Source organism: Pangasianodon hypophthalmus, chromosome 23, assembly GCF_027358585.1.
Source record: "Pangasianodon hypophthalmus isolate fPanHyp1 chromosome 23, fPanHyp1.pri, whole genome shotgun sequence".
NCBI lineage: Eukaryota > Metazoa > Chordata > Actinopteri > Siluriformes > Pangasiidae > Pangasianodon > Pangasianodon hypophthalmus.
The window spans coordinates 14,344,422-14,372,269 of NC_069732.1; the positions used below are offsets into that span (position 1 = coordinate 14,344,422).

At 39.9% G+C, this 27,848-nt stretch overlaps 1 protein-coding gene across 1 annotated transcript in view; it reads right to left on the reverse strand.

The window, feature by feature from the left end:
* ext1b (exostosin glycosyltransferase 1b) overlaps positions 1-14,499 on the reverse strand; it is a 79,018-nt gene extending 64,519 nt beyond the window's left edge. The window contains exon 1 of the mRNA XM_026929557.3: positions 12,656-14,499. Within this exon, the coding sequence (XP_026785358.3) occupies positions 12,656-13,602 (947 nt within the window). The 5' untranslated portion in view covers positions 13,603-14,499. The remainder of the gene's footprint in view (positions 1-12,655) is intronic.
* Between the last annotated feature and the right edge of the window lie 13,349 nt (positions 14,500-27,848).

Here is a 27,848-nt window from a genome sequence, read left to right on the forward strand (position 1 = left end):
AGAAAAGCTACCGAGATATCAAGTATATATAAAAAAAAAGTCCAGCACTCCAAGACAAGCTGTAAGTGATTTCACATACTTTTCTTTACATACTTTTCTTATAGCGAATTACATTAGCTACAGATATGACATGACGAATTTCAAAAAGCCAGCAGTGAGCAAATCAGAGAAACACTTTCCAAACTTTCATTCAAACCCTGGCCTTTACAAAGCTGAGGAAAAAATCATTTAAGTTTCCAACAAGCACATATGACGCACAGCTCCTTTGCAGTTCCTCAGTGTAGAGAATAGAAGGTGATCACATTTGGCGTTTCCAAGATAATTATTACAACAAGATAGTCATTTCCTCTTAAAAGAACCAGGCTACTCCTAGAGCCTGGCTTTTCAGTGCAAAAACAAGGCCTTATTACAAACAAATGGCCACTGGGGTGTGGAGAAGTCACTAGCCTCTGAGTCCAGGGCAAGCTGATTTTATGGCTGAGCTATTAGTTTTTAATTCATAGCACAGGCAGATTCAACAACCAGATAAATAAACTGCTTATTCACTACAGGCATTTGACATGTAGGCTTTAAATGTTTAAACGCAATGCACTTTACTAACCTCAATGCTTTAACTACAGCACGAGCCTCACCATCTGCTGTACTATGCACATCAGCCAAGGCATGCTCTTTCTGATGAACTATTTTTCTTATATCCAGAGAATTCATTTTCCTTAGTCTATATTAATGCAGTTTACTAGCTAAATACCACACCATACATTATTACATTGCATTAGCGACCATTTTTTCACCTAGGCAATTACACTGGAAAAAAATATTGGAGTGAAATTTACTTTTAATAAACAATTTAATAAACAATTTCAAAAAAACGCATAAAGTCGTAGTAAATTTAACTAAGCATATTGTATGTAAGGTTTACATGGCACCAAAGATTACACTCATAAAACATGCAAGTAAATTTAACCAGCAGTTTTCTTTGTTTAATTAGTAAATTATACTCAAACATGAGTCGAATGGTTACCTTCTGCACAAATAAAACAAGTAAATAAATCTCGCAAATCCTTTGTCATTGTTACTACTAAATTATCATGAACACCTTAAAAGGTTCCTAACAGAAACCAAACTCTAATGATGTGAATGCAGTTACATCAGCCTTCAGAAAGACTGAACAGGCAAAACCCAACAAGAGTACTTAAATACCAGGCCTGCACACACAAATCATACACTTTAACCGAGAAGCACAAAGAGGGTGAACCAAGAAAATTTTACCAAAACACTTGATGATGCAAAAGATTTCATAATACAATAGCCATGGGCCTTAAAGCCAAGACAAAACAAGAAATACTGAAAATTCACTCAATCCATTCATAACACTGCAAACGTATCAAGCATGCACATGCCCACATTAGTATGCAATTGGTTCAAGTAAACATTACTTCTTTTTTTCTCTAGTTTTGTGAGCTCTTGCAAAAATAATAGTAAATTTAACCCAGTAAGTAAAATATACACTTTGGGTTTTAGCCACATATTTGCATGAATTAATTTAGTATAGTACTTAAACCATTTAAGTAATTCTAATAATTTACTTTTTTGTGTAAAAATCACAGATTTGTTTTTGTCATATTTACTGAACCACTGAACATTTTTTTTTTTTTCCCAGTGCTAGGTTTCCAGGCAACCAAAACAAGGAACTGGGCAAGCACACTGGAGCTTTTATTTGCCTGGTGGACTAGCTAATGAATTTATGATTTGTCCAACCCTAGGACACACTCACAATAAGCTGAAGGGAGAGCGACACCCCACTGCTGAGACTACCTACATAATCTGTATTTTTCAAGCAGCATTTGCAGAACAAACAGAATGCCTAATAAATATGACATTGCTCTGTGTACCGAGGCAAATGATAGTTACATGACCTTGCAAAGCTCTTACCAGAGGTTTAAATGTCATAACAACAATCAGAAAGAACCTGTTCTAAATCACTGCAAAAAAAAAGATGTTATTCTATAATGGTGGCTGGATTTGCAGATTCATTAGTGCACCTTTGCTTAATTAATCAGCAACCTCTCATTCCTCTCTCTCATTTCCAGTGGCAACCCATCTAATAGGGTCAGTAAACCATTAAACAAGCTCAAAGACACGGCATCTGGGCCAACTTGGCTCATGATGGGGAGCTGAGAAAAAAAGAAAAAAGAGAAGCGAGAGCTGGACTATTGCTTTTCATCTGCTCTAGTCTGGAAGAACTACCGCTCCTTAGAGAAATAATTATATGTAATAATTACAACGCCATCCTGAGCTTTCCGAGACTTATCCAAACCAATATTCCTCATTAAGAGTAATTGAATATTGAATTTATAGCATTATCACAAGTCAAATTCAACAATTGTATGACAATATCGGACTCCTAAGAGCACAGGTTTACCATCCTGTGTCAAAGCCCAGCTGAAACTCAAAACGATGAAGCCACCAAGCAGAAAACAAAGCGAAAGCACCTGTACGTATGACTGTACGAGTGGACATGCTGTACAAAATTGCAAGTATAAATGAATAAAACACGGCTGTTGAATAATTCAGCTGCTTTGCTGCTGGGGTTCCACATCACTGGCTACATTTAAAGCAGCTCTAGCACTTGGCCAAACAGGAAGCAGCAAGGAAGAAAACTACTGGAGCGCAGCGGATTCCCATGGAGGAGCTGGGGATGGAGGTGGACAAGAAAACGCATCCAGGATTTAAGTAGTCGGTAAACCAGTAACCAGATCAGTAAAACAAAATCAAAGCCATTCAAAAGGTCAACATATGTTGAAAAAAATTAACTTAAACTAGCCATTATCTCAAGTAATCTCCCCAGATTTAAAAAAACAAAAAAACAAACAACAAATGCAGCGCCTTATGCTGTGTTCACGGTACCTTGTAAGTGGTAATTTGCAAGTTGTAAATATGTCATTTCCCACTGTGGGATGTGTGAAAGAGGGGGAAAAAACAACACATGGATGCGTGTCTTTTCTTTGCCCTGTCAGAGCACATAAAGCTCATATAAAGCTACTTTAAGCGCACTTAGCGTGTGTGGCCATGTTGATTTGACATCACCCCATAAACAGAGAAGGAACTGGTAGTTGAGAAGACTACACCAAATTGAAATTTCAGGTTGAGAGGGTGTTTTCGCTGGCTTTTACCAATAGTAAGTGGGGAATTACAAGTTGCAAATTCACATCAAATGCAGCATTATTGTACAAGGTCAAGACATTGTACCTCTTGACAAACGTAACATGATATAATAGTGGATCATCAATTCCTGGCCAGACCATGAGTCTGTTTTGTGTGTTTGATACCCAGGCAGAACACAACACTGACACCCCTACATTCCCACATGCATAGACCATATGTTTGATTATCTTGATGAAACACAGGAACACAGACCGCCAGACCTCAATCCCATAGAAATGTGCACGGTTATTCAGAACAGCAGGGGAAAAACTAGCTGAATTGCACTGGAAGAGTGGGCAAAAAGTGATAGGAACCTTTTCAAGACCCTGGTGGCATCCTTATCCTACAGTACTGATGTTCTTTGACTAAGTATTAGGAAAGAAATTCCATGTGAAAAATGGACCTGGTTATTGAGCAACTTCAAAGAGTTTCAAACAGCCACGCCAACTACATCTTACTGATGTGTGGCGAGATGCTAAAATGTTGGCGATAAACTTATCTGTGCTCAAAACAGAGAACCATAAAATTACTGCAAAGGTCAACATCAATCACAAGGTTTCACAAGTCAGTAAAAACAAAACTACTTAGCAAATTCTCTTATGCTAGATACCAAAGCACCCAGTCTAATAGCTTAAAGGTGTGCTAGGTCATTAAATCCTAGGCTAATTCTGAAAAACGGGCCATGAAGGAATAAAGACCTACACAGACGAATCACAGTCACATATCATTTCAGTAACAATAACCTCACCTCAAATGTACGCAAACATATTCTCCTTCAGCAGAAGTTGATCATCTTCCAAATAGATAGATAGATAGATAGATAGAGTGATTTCTTGCCAAGTACTGAATAAAAACACGACCTAAAGGGATAGGCAATCTTAAAAACCAATCTTGACCCAGTTCCAGGATTTGCAAAAATTTTGTTCCCAGATGAAGAACAACATCTAAACACCATGCCATCTTCACTTATTATGTGCATTACTTTGGAAAAAAGACACTCATCCGCCAACATGCTATCCATCCATCTGTTCTCAGAGGAACCAGGTCCAGTTTGGCAGTCTTCAGCCCTTTCTGCCACCAGCTGCACTCTATATTCACCACCAACCACTTCAATGTTTTCTGAGGAAGCTGGTCAATGCTGAAGATTGGAACGCTTAAGAAAAAAAAATCTACCTGGGGCCCACTATACCAACCCCACCACCACACGGCCCCCAAAAATCCCCTTCTACCAACCATGGCTCAGACATTGAACCGTTAAATGGGGCGGAATCTGCTAAATGAGGATCAGTGGAATTGCCGACCAAGGTTCAAAAGCAAAGAGAGATCAGAATTTAGTCTCTGGCTGGGAGATAAGCAAAAGAAGCTCTGAAGGGTATGTGGGAAATTTGGGCAGGAGGGGAGGGCTGTAATAGCTTCTCTTTGAGCTTTGAAAGACGAGGTGGGTGCTGGGATTGAGAAACGAGGGGGGCATGGTGTCAACAAGGCACAGGCTGCAAAAGAATCTGAGCAAACTTTGGCACAAAGGAGCCGCTCAGTGCCTGGGGAATAGAGAGAGAAAAGAGAGAGAGGGAGACACACATTTCACTGGAGAGGAAGTCAAATCAAGTCATAAAATAGCACAAACCATTAGATTAGCTAGCACTTAAACAAAACGCTCTTTTTAACAGAGACAACCCCCTCCCCAGCTTACACAAATATACAATCACTTTCTTCAGAGAATAATACTTTAAAAACTCACTGTAATTACACAGTACTGGGCGTGAGGAGCAATAACAGCTTTTCATTTTGAACAAAAATAATCCAGTAGTACACCGATTCTGTTGTGCTCACAGTCAGCAAGCTCAGTAACTGACAGTAATGGACAGCACTTTTAAAGGGTGATGAATGTTAGTGAAGTGGACACCATGAAAATGCCCCTTTGGGCTGTTTAAACCCCCATGCTCCAGAGTGAGGCAGACATGAAGTCTTGTTCCTGCTGGAACTGGTCCACAGAGTTCATGCAAAAGTAGGCTAAGTCTCCTGTCCTTGAGTCAGGCCAGAGTTGAGGGACATCTAATAACTGTGAGAAAGATATACTCGTACACCTCACAAAGAAAGAGTATAATGATGTGTGAGGTCAATGGCTCATTCGTATCCCAAAACTCTATTCCAACCAACTAAGGCCAATCATCTAGCCAAACAAAAAGGCTAGCTCGCCTCATGGAGAGCAAACACAAGAGCTGTTTACTTTCTACATCCTATCTCTCTCAACCCTCATAATCCCCCAAATCCATCCAACACTAAGCACCTCTTAAGCGAAAAAAAAAGAACATGTACAGCTTCCTGACATCAGCAATGACAAAGCGGCATGTTTAGGTGGATCATCTGAGATCCTGTTTACAATTTATGAGAAACTGAATCTGCACAAAATGGTCTGTCATATTCAACTGGAGATAGGAATTAGACTCTCATGCTAGCTTGATGTCACAGCAACACTTGTCAGGTTCCCTCGACTCTCTGTAACTGAGTGTCACTGTAAGTAATTCACTACAGTCCATTCTATTAATTAGTTTTATTATTCTATTAGACTAATTCTATTTGCATTCAACAAGGAACTATTAAATAGCTTTTAGGAGAAACATGCTCTCTCTCATGTCCTTCAGCAGTTCCTGATTAAGGCTATGATTCATGCACTTGTGAAATCCAACAGCTTCAGCTAGCAACAGCCAACATGCATTATACGTTGTACAGTTACATGACTACATTAGAACGGTTAGTAGCTTTCAAACACCACCAAAGGCTGTGGAAATCAGCCATTTTAGCCAACTTTGGAGCTCTATTTCTGCTACAGAGCTCATTATGTTTCAGTCAATCATTTATAAAGTCAGTCATTTTGTTTATTCAATCAAAACTTTTGGGAGAATTTATAAACTTATTTATTTTTTGTTTACAATTTTAAACCTCTGTTCATAGCTATTTTTTTCATTTAGTTTTATAAAGACAAAAATGCACATTGTTTTGCATCTTTTTTAAGCATTTCTACAGTCATAATTTTGTCTTAATTCAAATTTTGTTCTAAATATTCTGTGAATTGAACTGAACCGGAATTGTGAAGCCAATATAGTGAATCGAATCGAATCATGACCAGAGTGTACTGTTACACCCCTATTATCTCAGTTTACTTCAGTAAACACTTTCCCATCTTGACACGAGTAATTTGGTGAGCCAGCGGCCCTCTTGACACATGCCTTTCAAGTAACGTGGCACAAACAATTTTCACACAAACGTCCTCACAATTCCTTTGATCTCAAAGACACAGCAAGGAAACTCTCATCTCAGAAGAGTCCTCAATTGGGAGCCAATCAACAGTCTGGCATTGTAAAGGACTTTTCAAAGGGAAAAGCCAATTGCCTGCCTGCCTCTTGCTTCAGAATGATTTTCACCACTTTATATTTCACATATGAGCATCAAGTGGTGCATGACAGGCCAAGAAAAAAAAAGGGTACTTTCATAAAGTCTTCTTAACCTTGTAAACTTAATTGCTGCTCCTTATCTACTATCTTAGCCCTTCCTAAGAACTACAGAGGACGGTGTTTGGATATCCTGGCAGCTGTGGGACACAGAGGTCTGGACCTTGCTAGCTGCAGATGGTTTTGGGAATTTTTTTTTTAACCTCAAGTTGTCAAATTCAATATGGAAATGGCAACATCCTGATAACTTGGTGGAAGACCATAGACTAATATGTGGAGAAAGGTGCAGTCCAAGACCCAATCAGCAGTGATGACTAATTCTCCATTGATCCAAGAGGACACTTTAGGTTTTCCCATAGACTTAATCACCCATTATGTTTAGTGCTCTCGAGATGCTCTGCTTCCAGACTTCAGCTTCTTGTTGAAAGATATGCAATGTACACCTGACATAGCTAGGATATAAGTTTATTAGAGAACATATGATATAAATGTGAGTGTATACATCTAGCCAGTGTAATGTAGTTGAGCTGATCGCAGTAATGTAAGCTGCAGGGTACATGGCAATTTTAATGTAGTGCTGAGCAATTTCAAAATGTTCTAATCGAGATTGTATATGTTTAGATATACATATTTAAATTTTAAATTTAAAAAATCCATAAATTCTATTTGAAATTTTAACCCAATACGAAGGAAAAACACAGGAAAAACAACAACAACAACAACAAAAAATCTGCCAAGATAGAGACAGGCAGCCGTTTACTGAGAACTGAGCTCGTAGTAAAGAAAGGTCACTTCAGAGACATGGAATTGGTACAGATTTTAAAAATCAGATGAACAAGTTTATGTTAAATTTTATGCTGCATTCGACCTACGTCCTAAGTGGTAATTCGCCGGTTGAGATTACGTCATTTCCGACCTCGGCTCGTTCGACCGAAGTGGAGAAATAGAAAAAAAAAAAATTATACACCTCCATGTCTGTCTTTTGTTAGTAACAAGTTAGCCAGCTAACCGTGATAAGTGATGTATATGTTCCTACTCAAACAGCGAGCTGTAGAGTCAATATTTTAGATTTAACAAGCGATATATATCAGCATGATGATCCATCTAATGCTAATACCTGTATATACAGTATAACTCATTTAAAGGTAAGAAGTTCTACGTTGTTTATTTCTGATGTTGTGCACAGCCATGTTGATTTGACGTCACTCCGTAAACAGGGAAGGAACTCGTAGTTGAGCAGAAGTGTTTTTTTATATCCTTTTTTATTTAAAAGAACCACTATTTGTTCTAGTTGCTATAGATGGTGCTGTCACTATTTTTGGCACATCTACATTTTCCAAAGTCTGTTCTAGTAAAGAAAAACTTTATAAATAAATTGCATAATTTTTCAATTGCATTATGTAAGAACTAAAAAAAATTAAATTGTAATTGAGAATTGTTCATAAAAAAAAAATCTAGATTTTAATGTATACTTTTTTGGTATTTAGTGAGAAGAGAGAAAAGGAGGACTAGCACACCCAGAAAGAGAGAGAACTGCAAAAACAAATATTTAACTCAACAAAACTAAACAGTCTAAACAGCATAACTTGCGTCAGAGCAGTTGGATTGATGTACAGTACTGGGCAAAAGTCTTAGACACATGCAAAGAAATGCTGTAGAGCAAAGACGCCTTAAAAAAAATAACGAAATTAAATGTTTCTACATTAAAAAATTATTATAAAGAGCAATAATTAAGTAATAAATGAAACAAAGTCAACAAAGACGACCCTTTGCTTAAATAAAAATGAATAGTAGCAGGTACAGTGTGTGCAGTTTTATAAGGAAATGAGCTGTAAGTGTTACTGAGCATCTTGCAGAAGCAGCCACAGTTCTTCTGGATACTTTGACTGTCACACTTGCTTCTTACTTTTCCAGCGAAACCCAGCAGCCTTCATTATGTCTTTTGTCTGAAAAGTGTCTCTTATGTAATCTGCTGCTTTCTTTACTGACAAACATTTTTCTGTAACATTTAATTTTGTGCTGGAAAATGAAGGTTTGCATCTAAAATGTTTTTGTACTGACTCGATAATGTAGAAGTCATAAAATAAAAATCTATAACAAAGTTTGTACTAAAAAAAAAAAAAACAATAGGGTGCTTAAGACTTTTGCACAGTACTGTATAACAACAGATTAAAAACTAACTATAAATGTAGTACATATTCAACACTGTGGTATATTAAATATGAAGTGGGTCACATTTCTGCAAAATTTTGATCCTGGTTACGGCCTGCTTACACCATATTACTGATTAGCGGTAACCAACTGGTACAGTACGTCAACAAGTAGTTACAGGATAAGTCTGGTGGGATTAAGGAAATAAAATAATGATATAGCAAATCATATTTCTGCAGACATGTGAGCACTTTGAGTTAGGGATTTTGTCCTCATCATTTTTGCCTGAGGGGAATTTCAATATGATAATCCCCATGAATGTGGGTGAGCAGGACAGACAGAACACACAGAAACGTCACCACGAGGACTAGTAACACCCTTTCACGCGCACACACACACACACACACACACACACGTTATAGTTGCAGGCATATAGATAAAGTATACAGAATAAGATATCTAGCGTATACCTCAATCTATTTAGGCAGAGACTGTTAAAGTCATTTTAAAATACTTTTAACCGTTATAGAACTATAAACATCTACATAGATTTCTCACACACACTCACACACAGTCACACACAGTCACTCACACACACTCACACACACTCACACACACTCACACACACTCACACACACTCACACACACTCACACACACTCACACACACTCACACTTAAAAAAGATCCACTGATTAAGATAAGGCAGTCACACCACATTATACACAGAAATACATAATCAACCATCAGTAATTAAGCAGAACACTATTTGGGCTAATTAGCTCCACATTAGCATTTTACACACACACACACACACACACACACACACACACACACACACAATTTATTAGTGCAATAACAATGCAGAAACAAATAACAGAAGCAGTAGGGAATCTGCCTCCAAGACTTGCACGCTGAATTTTCATAAACATTTTTGTTAATCTCAGTACAATCCACACTGTCCTAAAAGCACAAGCAACCACATGGTGCTTTTATTTTATTCATGATTAAAAGCCTGGCATAAAATGGGCTTGTAAAAGAATAATAAAACACACCCATGGTTCACCATACGCCAAGAGAAAGATGCCAATTCTGAAACATACAGTGTGTAGAACAGGGAATAGAGAATAGAGCTCTCCCCAAATAATTCCTGCAAATTAACATCAAACATGGCCATGGGCAACTGATAGACTCAAACACTTTCCCTTCCTCTCTACAAGATGATCTGAAGGAATTTGAACTCGCCCTGTCAAAAGCGGCTGACATGACAAAGCGTGATGGAAATTCGCCATAAAAAGTCGACACGGGGGGGACTAGGCTAACCAGCGCTATCTGACCGTTGTCCTTGAACGGCCGGAAGCGCAGCCATAGAGCCAGCAGAGGAGAAAAACTCTGGTTAAATTTAACCAGGTTAAATATTAAACGGCCTTTCAAGTCAAGTTCCTTTTCCTGGACCTCTGCACTACAAATATTATCCGTCCACGTCTGCACACTGACTCATTCTCCAGGAAACATGATCTGTTGAATTTAAGAAAATGGTTTCAAGACAAAGCTGGAACACCAGCCAGATTGAATATCCAGCATGGACGAGGGATTTATTATCATTTCCTCCATCTGTATCTGATCAATTTGACAACTTCCACAAATCATTTTGAGATGGATAGGATTTCTGTGCTTTCCCAGCTTAGGCAGTGGCCAGTGTGAGCCTTTGAAGGATCTGAATGATTCCATTGTTTACTAATGCATGGCACTGGAGACCTATTGCAGCCTGGTAAATGGAGGAATTTGGCCTCCAGCACCAGATTTCTACTACATGTGTGGTAGACACACAGCTGGACCACCAATACATCAAAACGAGCAGGGCAGAGGTTGCTCTGAGTTGTGGCTTGCCTAGTAATAGTGTTACAAAGTCTGGTAATGAAGTCAAGTCAATGGTTAAAACCTTGAAGCTTAACTCTGGTCAGGGAGAAAGTCGGAGATTGATAGGAATTCTCAGAAAGCCTAATGGTCAGTAGTGCTTTGGGTCTGGGCTGAAGTATGAACCGGCGGCAACACCAAGCTGGATTCACCACTGAAACCACAAGTGACATAATACATGTAATACTCGAGGTTATTTGTAGTAGTGGGCAGCATACTGCTAGAAATGAGACACTGGGGAAAAGTGTCAGCTGGTTGAAATGTTATACAGTTTTCACTGTAGTTGAGCCAAGTCAGGATTTAGCCCTGCTACTAAGGTTCCACACGGAAAGGTGTACCAGTTGCAAACACCTGGAATCACAACAAATGGCTGAGGGGTTCACCAACAGCAAGTGGATTTATATGGGGCTATCTGAACGTGCAGTGCAACAGTACAGATTATAGTCAAATAAAAGAGGAAAAAATGTTAAAAAACAAAAAAAAAAGACAAAAAACTATGCATGAGCTTCAGCCTTAATTAGCTAATTTAATCAACACAACCAGTTCCCCTTTACCAGACACCCACAAAAAGGCAGCAATAAAAACATGCAAAACCATATCAGATGCTGCATTTCTGCTTGGATCAGCTTGCTCATGTTCCTAACAGCTGTTCCCCACACACACACACACACACACACACACACCAATTAACATCAGTGTGTCCTGCTGAGCAGCACCTCTGCAGTGCCATGGGAGGTAAAGGTTTGATGCCAAAAATATCCCTGCACATTAGTGCCATGGCTAAGCACGAGTGGGAGGATATGCAGCAACCTATCCCAGGTGCGATGACACACTCGGCATGAAGCGAGAGTTCTGGAGCATGAAGTCGGTGATGAATATGCACTGTGAACTCGGTACAGATTTAAAAGATGTTCAACATTCGATGCCCATTAACAACAGCAGGTTTGCAGTTAACGGGGCTTGACACACACATACGAAAACACACTGGAGTGTTATGAACTCAAATAGGAGTTTCAGCCCTATTTCACAGTAAACCTGCTAATGTGACACACGCTTTCATCCTAACCTGCAGTCAATTTTTACTAGAATAAACCTACAATTTGTTTGACAGTTATGAAAGCTTCATGCAACACACAAGTTTTGGTGCACTGTATCAAAAAAAAAAAGATGAAAAAGAGTAAATGCCAGTTTTCTCTCCATTAGATATAAACACTGCTCATTTTTCAAGTGAATGAAACGTGCCCAAGCATATCCAACTTAAGTTGCTGCATCATGAGTGAAGAGAAGAGAGTGAAATATGAGAGGAGAAATTCCTTCACTGGAAAGGGTGAAAAGTGGGGGAAAGTGGCCTTAGTGATTTAGCCTGCACACTTTCGAATAAGTAACACACTGAGGGTCCTTAAAGCATCTAGTCTGGCATTCAAGGACTATTTCCCACTGTGTCAATAGGCACTAAAATGAATTCCATTCTGTGGGAAAGCTCGCGGTTTTATAGTTCCCAGTATTACCGTTTCAAACGGTGCTCAGGTTGAGATGTTTAACAAGACATAATGTGCAATGTACCAATGCATTCACTTGTTAATGCATGTTTATTCAATGAGCTTTTGGAAAGCTTTGGACTGGACTTGTGATAAAAGGGATTCTATCAATCATCTGATGAACAGTATTTGTTTTTCCTACAGAATGAAAACGTGTAGTGCGACTAAAGATATCAACTACAAGTCAAACCTTTGGGAAGCAATTCCAGTTGCCTTGATCTCTTACTAGAAGACATTCAGAATGACTTGAGTGGGTCATAGGTAGAGGGGCCCCTCAGGGCCTGGACTAAATACTTTGCATTTTCAAGAGATGACAAAGGGCCTCAGAAAAGCAGTGAGAATCTGCGAAATGACTCCTTCCTGCAGTCTGACTACAAGTTAAAGTCCAGAACGACTTACTTGTCATACTCTGTGTTGTCCCGATCACAGCGTGCATCCTTGTGCTTCTGCCAGTCTTTCCCATGTTTACATGTGGTCAGGAGAACCACATCTTCTGCGTTATGAACATGATACAAAGCGTTCCTTGTGTCCGAGCCAATCCCGGTGAGATAGCGCTTGCCCTTGAAGACAAGCATGTACTTCCGAAAGGGTGGGATAGTGTTGTACTTGAGGAACCCCCTCTCACCACCAGTTTTTGGATGCTCCTTTGGAAAAAGTGGGATGGACACGTCGAAGCGTGGTCGAAAGGTCTCTGTGCTGATGCTGGCCTTGGCTAACATGGCCTGGCCGATGTCAAAACCCAGGTCCTCCGTGTAGTCGGGCCAGGTGCCCGAGTACAAGTTGAAGATCAGGTGGTTCCTGCCGTCGTTCCACAGCGGCAGGCTCTGCACCTTGGCGCGCAGGTTGTGCACATAATGCGGGGAGAGCTGGTCCCGGTCCAACGTGTCCAAGCTCAGCACGAAGACACACGCCTGACCCGGGTCGGACGTGTAAAAGCGAGAGGTCTCGATAGCAGCCAAAATGTTCTGGTAGCTCTCGGAGATCTTCTCGCCCTTCTGCTGCGGGTACACGTACACCTTGAAGCCGTTCCGGCGACATAGCGAGAAGTCGAAGCACGAGTCCATGCGGCAGCGCTTGCCCTTATACACGCTGGCGTGCACGTCCCGCTTTTGCCTGGGAGACGTGTGGATATTGTACTCCTCCGTGTCGGTTTGGTCCCACGGGCTGAAGGAGTTTAAGGGGTCGGAGAAGTGTGGCCACGGCTGCTCGGAGCGGCGATGGCCGTGGCGGCTGCGCTCATGCCGGCTCTTTCCGCCCGTGGACACCGGGACGCCCGCCAGGTAAAAGAGCAGCAGCAGGAAGGCGCCGGTGAGCAGCGAAACCAGGTAGCGCTTTTTGGCCTGCATGGGTCCTGAGAGCCGGGCCCTGCGAACGTCTGCGAACAAATCTCGAAGTTTGGCTCTCACCGCCTCCGGCTACTGCCACGCCGCTCCGCCATCTTCCAGCCTGCCAGGATTCCCGAGCCGCCTGAGCTTCCCTCTGCTTCGGATACCGATCCCGTGCCGAGCCGCTGATCCAGCGCATGTGGGCGACTTTACCGGCTATTCCCGCACTCTCCCTCGGCTGACTAGTTGGAGCATTTCATTTCATATCTGACCGGGTTGTAAACAAACCTGTTTACAGATAGATCTGTAAACAAACCTGGTGTGTTACTCAGGGATTTCTTTCTCCCATTAAAATCTCACACGTAGCTCGAGTCTGTTTGTCGGTATCTTTGAACTTCCATCGCAGGACACTCTGTTACTTTTAATCCCAGAGGAGCAGAGATTGTTGCTGTTGATGTTGATGATGATGATGGTGATGATGATGATGATGAGAGGATTGATCGCTTTCTGTAGGATCACCACGCGTCCCAGCTCTCCTCACACCTCCGCGCACTTCAGCTCCATCAATTCCTTCACTTCATCCTAACGACACTAACCTCACGAATCCCTGCATTATACTCTTCTTCCTTTCCTCTCTTCCGATCATCACACGCAAGAAGTAAATCCTTTCATGGGGACGCAGGACTGAGAGAGAGAGAGAGAGAGAGGGAGAGAGAGAGCGAGAGAGAGAGAGAGAGAGAGAAAGGAACCAGCCAGAACACTTGGTGTGTCTTTTATCGCTGGCGGATGGTCCCGGAAAGATGGTGAACCGAGTTGTTCAGTCCTGTCTTCCTAATCACCATTTGCTCAGTTGTTCCGATTGTTACTCTCTTACATTCCAGTCCCGACACGACGGCGGATTACGTTACGTCCCATCGCGCTGCATTGTGCGCTCTCATTGGACCGTGTGACCACCGGAAAAGGCGGGGCTTCCAGCGCACCCATTCATTACCGGAGTGCAGTGCGTAACGCGCATTAAGGAGTCTAGTACAGGAGTTGTAGCAATGCCTGTCCTGTGCCAAGCCTCCTATCACAACACACCATACCTAATCATGAGTATGGAGAAAAATGTAAACACATCATATTATTTCACATCATATTCATTCAGTAAAATCTGCAGCATCTGCACACAACCAGTTCACAGGCTGTACCTACAGACTGTACCTTCTGAACTACAGACTGTACCTTCTGAACCACAGACTGTACCTACTGAACTACAGACTGTACCTTCTGAACTACAGACTGTACCTTCTGAACCACAGACTGTACCTTCTGAACTACAGACTGTACCTACTGAACCACAGACTGTACCTTCTGAACTACAGACTGTACCTTCTGAACCACAGACTGTCCCAAAAGTCTCCATATATAGGGGAAATTAACATGTATTGATTGATTGATTAATAATAATAATAATAATAATAATAATAATAATAATGAATTAATTAATTTGGGCAAAATGTAACTTTATTTACAAAAGATCCTCTACATGATTGCAATTTCTTTGTCATAATTGCACTTTGAATGCATTCCTTTAAATGATCTTTGTGCTGTATCTACCTGGTACATCATGGCTTTCTTTTAACAAAGGCATTCTCAAAGGCTATCTAAAAAAAAAAAAAAAAAAAAAAAACCAAGTATGAAAAATTTTGGAAGACATTTTGCTAAAAATTTCCCCTGTATACAGTACTGTGCAAAAGCTTTAGGCACCCTATTTTTTTTAGTACAAACTTTGTTATAGGTTTTTATTTTATGACGTCTACATTATTGATTCAGTACAAAAACACTTCAGATTTGCAAACATTAGTTTTCCAGCACAAAATTAAATGTTATAGAAAAATGTTTGTATGTCAGTAAAGAAAGCAGCAGATTACATAAGAGACACTTTTCAGACAAAAAGACATAATGAAGGCTGCTGGGTTTTGCTGCAAAAATAAGAAGCGAGTCGACAGTCAAAGTCTCCAGAAGAACTGTGGCTGCTTCTGCAAGATGCTCAGTAACACTTACAGCTCATTTCCTTATAAAACAGCACACACTGTACCTGAGACTACTAATCATTTTTTTTAAAGCAAACCAAATATTGACTTTGTTTCATTTATTTCTGTTTACTGCTCTTTATAGTATTTTGTAATGTAGAAACATTAAATTTCATTATTTTTGAAGGCATCTTTGCTCTACAGCACTTCTTTGCATGTGCCTAAGACTTTTGCACAGTACTGTATTGAGACTTCTGGGACACCCTGTACAGCTGGTTTAAAAGGATGAGACATAATACAACACAATGATAAGACATAATAATAAACAATGACCATTAAAAATGACTGGAGATAATACCTCATCACAATACTCAAAGATGTTTTTATGATCCATGATAGTTCTCATGCTATTTAGATTTGCGAACAAAGTGCAAACAAAAGAGTAGAGTTGCATTAAAATGTTTCATTCATTCACTTTGAGCAAACGCTTTATCCTGGTTAGGGTTATGGTAGATCCAGAGACCATCCTTGGAACACTGGGTGCAAAGTGGAAATACACCCTGGATGGGATGCTAAGTTCATCGCAGGACACCACACATGCATTCACACCTAGGGGGGGCGAATTAGCATAGCTATTCTACCTACATGCATGTTTTTTGGAAGGAGGTGGGAGGAAACTAGAGAATCCAGAGGAAACCCACATGTAACTCACAGTAACTCGAGTTCAGGATCAAACTGGGGACCCTGGAGCTGTGAGACAGCAACACTACCCGCTGTGCCACCTTGCTGCCTGCATTTAAATGATGTTTTACAAAAATAAATGATTTATTTATTCATGGATAAATGAATCAATTCTTAAAAGTCGAATTTTAACTTCCAAGCAGCTGCGTGTGACGTTAACAATGGATTTGGTCAGTATTATGCACATAGTACTAATTAGAGAAGACTCTTAATACATAATTGAATAAAAACGTTTATTTCCTCATAAATATAGCAGAGGAGTGCTCTGCATCACTCCCTTGCTATCTGCTGCTCATTTACTCCACAGCCACCCTGCTGGCTGGAGCTGGGCATTAAATCCCATTATAATGACTTATTAATGATCATTATCAATCATACCTAATCACAGCTTTCACTTCTGCTGAAGAATCTTTTTTTATTTATTTTTTTTTCTGAAGCGGTGGACAGTAACTGATTGGACCATAGCAGCTGGTTGTTGGAGAGGTGGATTACCTACAGGATTTGCTTTTGTTCCTGCTGCAGATAAGCTGCCCTGTGCTAAAGTACTTCCTTTTCCACACAGCGTAGCAACCTGCGATAAAAAGCCTAAAATTTGGGCCGCTGTAAACAAATACTCTTGTCTGAAGGAGGTGCATCACGGGTGCAGAGAGTTCTAAGATCAGGGAGACAAAACAGCCTTTGAGAGTCCTCTAGCAGACCCTGATTCATGGCCCGATAAGGCCACATGAGATGATGTAACATGCTGCATTCCCAGAGAATCCTGGGTGCAGTGATACGGAGCAGGTACAGGAGAGAACACGGTGAGACAATCCCACAGCCAAAACACACCCTTATGGGAAAACCTCAACAAACGGATACATTAACAATGGAATTTAACAGCAGAGGTCGTCCATTCAAGGGTAGAGCTAAGGTCTTTTTTTAAAACTGTAATTTTTTTTCAGCAATGTAATTTATAGCAACAAGATATTGTTAGGTTTCTCAAATTCCTTTATCAGATTTAATGAAAATAATCAAATAGGAAAGAAAATGAGATCAGTGTACATCAAAAGTTTGTATGTACACTGATCAGCCATGACATTAAAATCACCTGCCTAATATTGTGTAGGTGCCGCCAAAAGACCTCTGACCTGTCAAGGCATGGACTCCACAAGACCTCTGAAGGTGTGCTGTGGTATCTGGCACCAAGACGTTAGAAGCAGAACTTTTAAGTCCTGTAAGTTGTGAGGTGAGGCCTCCATGGATTGGATTTGTTTGTCCAGCACATCCCACAGATACTCGATCGGATTGAGATCTGGGGAATTTGGAGGCCAAATCAACACCTTGAACTCTTTGTCATGTTCTTCAAACCATTCCTGAGCAATTTTTGCAGTGTGGCAGGGCGCATTATCCTGCTGAAAGAGACCACTGCCATTAGGGAATACTGTTGCCATGAAGGGGTGTTCTTGGTCTGCAACAATGTTTAGGTAGGTGGTACGTGTCAAAGTAACATCCACATGTTGCCAGGACCAAAGTTTCCCAGCAGAACATTGCCCAGAGCATCACACTGCCTCCGCCAGCTTGCCTTCTTCCCATAGTGCATCCTGGTGGCATCTCTTCCCCAGGTAAGTGATGCACACACCCAGCCATCCACATGATGTAAAAGAAAACATGATTCATCAGACCAGGCCTCCTTCTTCCGTTGCTCCATGGTCCAGTTCTGATGCTCACATGCTGATTGTAGGAGCTTTTCGGCAGTGGACGGGGGTCAGCATGCGCACTCTGACCAGTCTGCAGCTATGCAGCCCCATATGCAGTGAACTGGGATGCACTCTGTGTTCTGACACCTTTCTACCATAGCCAGCATTAATTTTTTCAGCAATTTGTGCTACAGTAGCTCTTCTGTGGGATCGGACCAGACGGGCTAGCCTTCGCTACCTACTCTACATCACTGATCCTTCTACGCCCATGACCCTGTCGCTGGTTCACCGGTTGTCCTTCCTTGGACCACTTTAGATAATTCTTTGTAGATAATCAATGAGATAATCAATGTTATTCACTTCACCTGTCAGTGGTTTTAATGTTATGGCTGAATATATATATATATATATATATATATATATATATATATATAAATTACAGTTTACCCACTCCTGGCAATTAAATAAGGAAAAAAAATTAAGCATGTTCCATCAAATAAAGACTTCTTCATTGTCCACTCTAATGGGGCTCTAAATTAGTGTTTAGTGAGTAAATTTTAATGTAAAAGTAAGTGCATTTGTTTGGTAAACCAAATATTGTACAACTGCAAGTTACTGCAAGCCTACATACTGCAAGCCTTGATTTGTCTTAAAGTTGATATTAGACAGTGTTACTGTCAACTGTAAGACAAATATAAATGTTCTGTGCTATAAGTGCCTAATTAGAGCTATTTAGAGCGTACTTCTCCAGTTGGATCTAGATTTTTTCTAACAAGTAAAATGTCACAAATATTTCCGAAGTTCACTTATACCTATTTCTTACTTAGAACTTCCATGAAAGATGCAACCTTTATCACCTGACTGTATTTTAAAGAATTAATGTATTTTTATTAGCCTATTCTGCTCAAGGCATGAAAATATGTCCATGGCTAATATAAAATGAATCTATTTGGTCACTGTATTTGTTGAATTATTTGGTTTTGGCCCTGATGCATATATAGATTAATAGATGCATATCATGAGGCATGCCTTCAAAACATTGCCATAATATCTTGTGACTTCATAGAATGATTTCTTTTTTCAATTTGCCCCTATTCAAGTAGGCAAATACTGATTTTCCTTACAACACTGTATCTATTTCCAGCTTCTACCAGATAAGATGTTCAGAGTCTGCTCACCCCAGAGAGTGAGCTCAGATGTTACAGAGCCGAAGGCATTTAGGGAATCGAACCACTACTCCGTGACTAATGCCGGCATGGTCACTGAGTAGGAGTGAAGTGTGAAGTTCTACTCCTCTTTTTTAACTCTCCCCAATGTCCTCTGAGCGAATGAATCTTTAAAAAAAAGAAGCAGAGCACAAGCTTTCAAAGCCTGAGTGAGGGTGTGGGGTGGCTAGATACCTCCTTGTTTCTTTATTTATTTAAGTGACCTTTCCAGAGTGGAAAGCCAGTTCTCTGCAACATGAAGGTTTAAATTCTGGAAGATGTAGAAGGGGAGGGTGATGGAGAAAGACAGCGAGAGAGATTTCACTGAGGCAAAAAAAAAAAAAAAAAAAAAAAAAAAAGAAAAACACAAGAATTCAGTGTCTTCAGGGAGACAGAGGCAGTAAATGAAGCGGAAAGGGTTAGATGTGCTGATAGGTTTTTGTCCTCATTAAAAAAAGCAGAGCTCTTGACTTCTGCACCCCTTCATTTGTATTCCGACACAATTTATTCGGTACAGATTTTGACTAGGGAATTGGAGTATATTTTAGAGGTGAAGTGAGACTTTCTTAGCTAAAAGCTAACAAAAGACCCTTTACATTTGACATACATAGCAGAGTGATTAAAAAAGTCTATGGAGAAAGTTTGAAAATGAGAAAACACTGCATTTTCTATAAAGAGTAAGGAATATAGAGAGTTCTTTTAGTGCATCATGTAATAATTATACTAGTTACATATACTGCATTTTCTATATTGTAAGGAATATACTGTACATAATTCTTTCAGTGAGTCATGTAATATTCCTGATCCTTATATACAGTATATTGTATGTTACAATACAAGAACTACTTCCTTATGCTGTTCTTGTATTCATAAATATGGAAAACTATATTTTACAATTAGCAAGACTTGAAAAAACAAAACACTGCTGTCTGGCCTGTAATTTAGTTCAAAAGAAACAGAGGAGTGTGACGTTAACACATTACACACACACACACACACACACACACACACATTTGTGCCTCTCTTTCATGACACACAGGGAGGACTTTAATGCACTACCTTCACAGGGTGAGATTAGATCAGCGAGCATCTTTCCTCAACCCTCTGAACCTCCCCATGCTTCTGCTTACATTTTCCAGCTGCTGAACAGCAACAGGCATCTGGATAGATGCCCCATCAGCTAGGAATCCTAAGATCTAACACCGACACCCACATTCTGCACTCTCATTCTTCCTAACTGTCAGCTAGCCTTTATAGAACAAAGGCCTACTCACACTGCAGACATATCCATTCTTTAAATTGTAGACTTAGTCATATGGTTATGGTTGCATAAATAAGAAGACAATCCAGACTGAAATTTCTTCAGTTGTTCCATTTGGGCAGTGATAATTCAAAATAATCATTAGCTTTAGCTTTAGAAGATAATGTTAAAACTTTGTTGAATAGATTTCTAAATTTAATTCCTCACGTTCCTTTATTTATTTATTTATTTCCCCCCCCAAAATTCCAATGGTGGTAAATCTGTCTCTTATCATGTGTCAGCACTTCCAGCCTGGGAGAGCCGAGTGATTACAGAGGGGAGACAGAGGAACCTCATCATTTCATCACAGTGATAAAAGGGCAAAATGCATTAAGTGTGAAAACTATGACACATTATTTAATTAATAAATCGAGTTACACAATAGTTATGCTTTGTTCGTAGTATTCATATCTTCCTGCTGTACTTACAGCAAATAATACAAGGAAAAGACAAGTGAAAGACACAAATAAGACAAGATGCCATACTTTTAGGAAGAAATAATTAATTATGGGTAACTACGGCTAAAGTGTATACAAAAAGTTTGCACAACCCTGTTAAAATAATTGTTTTTTTTTGTGAAGTAAAAAATTAAACCAAGATAAATCATGTCAGATTTTTTTTCCACCTTTAATGTGAGATAGCAACCAACAATTTCAAGTGAGAATTGCTTGGTCAAGTGACAAAAAAAAGGTTTTAGGTAGAAAAAAAGAAAAAGAACTTACAATACTTACAATACAAGAAACTTAAATGATCAGGCTTCGTAAGTGTGCACACCCTTTTATAACGTGACTGTGCTCAGAGTTAACCAATCACATTCAAACTCATGGTCAGAAGTAGGCCTAATTATCATACACCTGTGATCAATGAAGTGATTCTGATTAACCCCTTCACATGCCCCATTATAAAAAGGTGTGTACATTTATGCAATCATGTTATTGCAAGTTTTTTAGTTTTCTGTTTTTTCCCCATGAAGCCCTCTATTTGTTTTTCACTTGAATTTTTTTGGCTGCTATAATCACATTAAAGGTGTAAAAATATCTGACATGATTTAGTATCTTGGCTTCATTTTAACAGGCGTGTGTAGACTTTGTATATTCAGATGTGTAGCTCGAATTTGATTGTTGCATTTACATAGGAAAGCTTGAATGCTGTTTTAAATCCAGTAACTCATGAAACGTCATCTGGTGCATAGCACTATTTCACATCAGAAGTTTGTGACAAGAACAAGAACACAAACGAAAACCGGCATGAAGGCAGGTTGGGACAGGACTATAGACTTTCTAAGGTCATTAGAGAGAACCTCACCTCCGTAGCAGTAGCATCATTGCATATACCACTTCTTCAGTTTCTGTTAGTGTTGTCTGCACCAAATACATTCAGGACCATTACTGGACATTCACATAGCCACTGAGGCAACATGGTGGTTATTTTCAGTAATGTCTTACCACAAATGAATATACAGAGGTCACAAATTAAATTTCTTGAGATATTTTGGCAACTATTGTATTTTAAAATGAATGAGACCAAGAGAAAAAATATTGAATTAGACTATTGTGGTAACAAAAACCAAAGCATGAAGATGATTGATAGTATTATACTTCAATCTTGGAATCTTGTGACATGGATATACCATTATAGCGAATAGCACCCTTTTCGCCTGTTCCTGCCAAATGATAATAACTAGAGGTCATGTACTAAGCAGTATGATTCAAAACATATTAAATCATGATCTCAGGTTAAACAATTCCTGGCCATGACTTTGGTATCTCATTATCATTTGTGGCCATGAGATATTTAGTTTGTGGCCTCGAAACATTACCTCGTGGCCTCAGTGTATTATCTTGTGGCCACAATATCTTAATTTGTGGTATGCCTTATTAAATAATAACCACATTGTCACCTCATAGGCTCTGTATATTTACATATTTGAAGGCAAGAAATCCACATTTAACTGTAAGTCCCCACATTTTACTTTCTGTCATTTGACTGCAGACGGGAGGACGCAGGTGCAGGTTAAAGGCTTTAATAAACAAAGTCCTGGCAAACAAATCAGACGTGCAACGCAATACTCAAACACAGTAACAGGCAAAGAGTCAGGCCAATGGCAAACAGACATAAACTGGGCAAGACTAAATGGGGTGTGAAAACATGAAAACAATGTGAAAACAAAGCAAGGTCTACATCCAAAAAGAGTGCAATGAACAAAAAGATCAATAATGTTGTTTCTGGAGTGAGACTGGCCAAGGTCTATGAGTCAATGGGTTTAGGAGATAGAGAACAGGCGTGTGTAATCAGTAAACAGGTGAATGTGAATGGGGAAAGGATATTGATCTTGGGCCACCTAAGAAATGTAAAATCTGGCGAAGTAATCCAAACAAATCTGAACCAATAAATATTTTCCCCCAGTTTCTCCTCAATTTGATCACCTGCCTATTCCCACCCACCAGCCAGCTCTCTCCTATCATTCGACAGCTACCAGCTGGGGAGGGTAAAGGCTAACATGTGCTTCCTGAGACACTTGAAGCCATCCAACCAATTATTTTCCCCCCAAACTGCTGCTCATACTCCATCACAGTGTAGTGTAACACACTGGGGAAAAAGTGCTATCTACCCTCTTCCGCATACATGAGCTCACAGATGCCCATGATTGGCTAGTGTCACTGTGATTGACAGGGGAGTGGCAGTATGGCCAATTTTGTTCCATTGTCCCCCTGGCCACAGATGGCTGTGGGGATTCGACTTGTGAGCCTGTAGATAAGGCAAAAACTTTTCTTTTGCGCCATTTGGGCGCAATTTTATAATACACAATACTATGAAATTAATTAAAAAAAGTGACAAATTTTCACCTTTGCCCATCTGGCATATATTCTCCCACTTTGTGCCCAGTGTTACTAGGATTGGCTCCACCGTGACCCTGACCAAGTGGTTACTGCAGATGAATGAATGAACATTCACCTTTTTATTCATAGTGAAGCATAATATTCACACTGTCAGCTAATGAGTTCAAATGCATTCAGATAGTAAATATTTTAGCTAAGTTAAAATGAATAAAATTAAAATTCATGCTGAAATCCTTATGTTGGCACCCAGCTAGCTAACTTTCAATTGCCCCACTGTTCTCAGCATACATGTCATTACTTTAACAACCAAAAATGGTTATGCTACCCCAGTCTTGAATGTGGACATTGCAATAAATCAGATTTCCCTACTGTTTGAACAAATTAAAGCTTTATCGAAGAGGCTGAGGCTGAAAGAACCTCAGCTCTGTTCATCACAGATTTATTTCTTCATGTTCACACTTATATCATCCCAGTCCTTATAGACAATAGCTCATTATTAACACTTCTCAATTCTAATATTCGTTCATTTTTATATAGTCCTTAATGCAAAGTGGATTTTAAAATAAATAAATTATTCTAATCTGATTACTTTTTAAATTATGGCTCGCTACACAAGGATAATTTATGTAAGAGATTATTTAATCTGTGTTAGTGCTTATCAGTATCTTAAAATATCCCCTCATGTAATTATGATCCTGTCAGTGCCATTTTTAGTGCATGTAATGAATTTTAGCTGAATGACACAGTGCTTGACTGGCATTGCCGGGAGTGATGGCGAGGTGCCAGGGTTGTGTGTGGCGAGTCAGTAGCACTAATGCTGAATCAGGCAAGCGGAGCGACCTTCCATAATCACAGCGTGGCCTTCCATAAGAAAACAGGCTGCTGAAAGAACAATATCACAAGTCAGCTTCTGAAAAGCTTTTAGCATGCATTACTATTGTTGTCACAACTTGGGTATGTGTGTGTGAAAGTGAAGCTGAAATGCAGCTTCTGAAGTTGGCTGCCAGTGTGTGTTGTGTGTTGTGAGTGGGTTAATTATGAGAACAAATGAGCGTTTGTGGGAGGGTCAGGGTTAACTGTAGCTTGTTTCAGAGAGTTCCTTGTGCAGTCTCTGTGTGAAAGCAACTATTCGTTGTCCCTTTAATATTTCAGCTGTGAGCTAAGGGGCCCGGACATTATGCCTTGGGCAATTCTCACAAATTACAGAAACATTTACTATTCTGTATGGTCCACGACAGAATAGCCTTTCATCATGCATGCATTATTGAGGCATGTTATACATTTTATGACAAGCATAACTCAGGAGCTGTCAAATAAACCAACCTTGTCTGATGCATTTCCTCACTTTTTCCAGCAGGCTGACTTCAAAAATACAGGCTCAGGCTGCGAGTATAATGGTAGAAGGAAATTAGGTTCCACTAGGACATAGTGGGTTATGGGCAAATTGACATGATGGTCTGCTCTTTGCATTAATGCATTGCAATGCACACCAAAGGCCCTCTGCGAAAACCATTAGTCTTACATAACTCCCTGGCTCATGCCAAAGCATTTAGTAGAAACAAAACATAAAAAATACAGAAGGCCTTGGCAGCCTATGTTCATTATGAATAATTGCATAACTTCCAAAAAGCACTTGTGCATGCGCACACACGCACACGCACACACACACACACACACACACACACACACACACACACGCACACACACACACACACACGCACTTTTCTTAATATCCTTGTGATTACCTTCCACTGACATAGTTATTAATGCAGCTATCACTATCAGTATCACTCTACCTCACTCATGAAGTGCAATATTATTATTACATTACTATGTGCAATAACTGTATATATATTTATACACTTGGTACTTATACAGTGTTCATACATTACACCACTGTAGAATTTTCTTTTTTTAGCTGTACATTTCACCATCTCCCCACTGCTTTTATATATTTCCTACTTACCTAACTTGTTTAATTTTGTTTGATTCTGTATACTTTATGGTATTATTGTCTGCATTTATTGTCCATATTTACTGCTGTCTTTTAGTCCTCATAAAGGTCTTTTACATGTTGCATGGTTGTTTCCTGAAGGAACTGTGTTTCTTTTTTTATCCATTGCCATGAGATGTGCTAAAAATGACAATAAAGCTGACTTGGAAAGTATGGAAAGTATTCGGGTCCACCTGTATGTAAAACACTGGGATCTAATATCCAGGCCCTTGCGTGAGCCTAGGGACAGCTGGAAAGCAATGATCTGGCCACAGGCAAGAAGCTGGATACCAATCAAACCCACACAAACACACACACACACACACACACACACACACATGGTAGTAGCATGAACAGATGAACACCCACACCTCCAGCTGTGTCTGCCAGGCCTTGGAGGAGCACAGCCTCGTAAATCACACTCTGCAGGTACACCACATACGCTGAGAAAGCAGGAATCTCTAAACATGAACTTTTGGCTTATTTGTGTGTAAATACTACAGGATGGTGCACTGCAGCTCTGAGGAAGGCTCACTGCAGCTTTCGCACACACACACACACACACAGTGTGCAAGATTTATCTGAGACAAACCCAGGCTGGCACAGAAGAGACAGTTGCTATCTGAAGACAAGTAGTGGCTTTTTTTTCATCTTAAGAAATATTGACACTGTCTGTATGCAGGTTTGCTTAGAAAGCCCTGTGAGACAGCCCACCAGGATGACTCAGGTCAACATATTGAGGAAAACAGGCTCCTTGGAGAATGGAGGGAATGTCTCTGGGTTTGGACTTGTTTTAATTCTCATTTAACTCTCTCTGCTAAGAGCCAGACAGCTGAAGAAAAAAGAAAACATGAAACATCTCATTTTTTTTCCCTTCTCCAGACCCAGAGGGAGTTGGGGAGGGTGAAAGGTAAAGGAGTGCCTGGGGAGTGATCTGATAGAAATGAAGGTTAGTCTGGGGTGTTTCCTCTGAATTTTATAGATAACACAATTGATTCTGTAATTCAGGACAGACAAAGATGATGCTGATAGTTGGATAATTGGGACCTGCTGGAATACAAACAGTATTAATACTTAGGAATTAGGGAAGTAACCGAATGAGAATACATTATTCAGAATGAACAGATAACAGATTCAGATACAGATTCGAATAGGAGGCACACTTTTATTAATTAATTAATAAATTTATTTATTTATTTATTGGGAAAGCTTACAGAAAGGTTAAAGGTCATCCGGACAAGGGATGTGCACTGGGACTGGGACCCTGCAGGATGCAACAAAGAGGTTGTATGACTGGGAGGATTTTACTTTTATGTGAGCATGAGCAAGTGGTTACATATGAAGACCACATTCATGAAGATGCAGGATGGATTTACATTGTTCTTTCATTCATCCTTAGTAACCGCCTGGTCGGGGTTGCAGTAGGTTAAATTAGGCACTTAGTTTGCTTATATTTGGGGAAAAATAACCAGATAAATTCATTAGAAAATATCACAATCAGGTACCAAAAAAAAGCATCTCTAATTGATATCAGTTATGAAATTGAGTTATGTAGCTGAGGTTGAGGGACTGTCAGAGCCAGATTTCACAGACTGTACTGACAGTTCTAGGAACTTCTACCTCTGGGGTTTTTCAATTGTGTTTCCAGGAACATAGTGGTAGCGTTCATATTTAATAAAAAAAAAACCCTTCTGGTTTAGGCCATGGAAACTTTGGAGTTAAATCTGAATATAGTGTCATTACGTTACACTCCTAAAAGAAATGTAAATTGAATTTCTTACACTGCACCAGTGGAACCATATGTATCACCAGGTGTTACCAAATGGTCCGGCACACAAATTACTTACACTAACTCTTTCCACACACACCTCCCCACTCCCACAATTCCTAGTATGGTGTGCTGATTAAAGCTAGGCCTGTTGTATTGCTGCAGGGAGAGAAGCCATCAGTTTGGCGAGTGATTAATCATTGTGAGCCCTACAAACTACTTTGCTATCATGCGTTTAGAGGCAGCAGTAGCAGTAATTATGATGAGGTAGGGCAATATAGCAGCTGACACCAACAGCCATCAGTCCCATTAAGAGGGCAGAGGGAGGGAGGTACCTGATGCTTCAGAACACATCAGTTGATGTCAGACAGATAAAGGCTTGCTGCATGACTCAGAGATGGAGAGAGACATAGAAAATGATGAGTGCTCCTTTGACCCGTAATGAATGTTGAGCGACAAAGTGGGTGGGTGCTAGAGAGAAAGTGGGAGGAGACGTCTAATGCTCTTTCCAGTGTTTATCACTGGTCTTGTGACCTTTCTGTTCCAGTTCTGCATTAAAACAGGGTTAATAGCAAAGCAGAGTAAGCTTTCAATACACACTGGAGTCTTCTTTTTTCTATGTTTGTAACACAACATAGTTCACTAAAATAAGAGCAGACAAGTTAAACAAGTGTGCAGGGGTCTATAGGGCCTTTGCCTTGTCCTGCCTTGCCTTTATAGTCTCCTGCA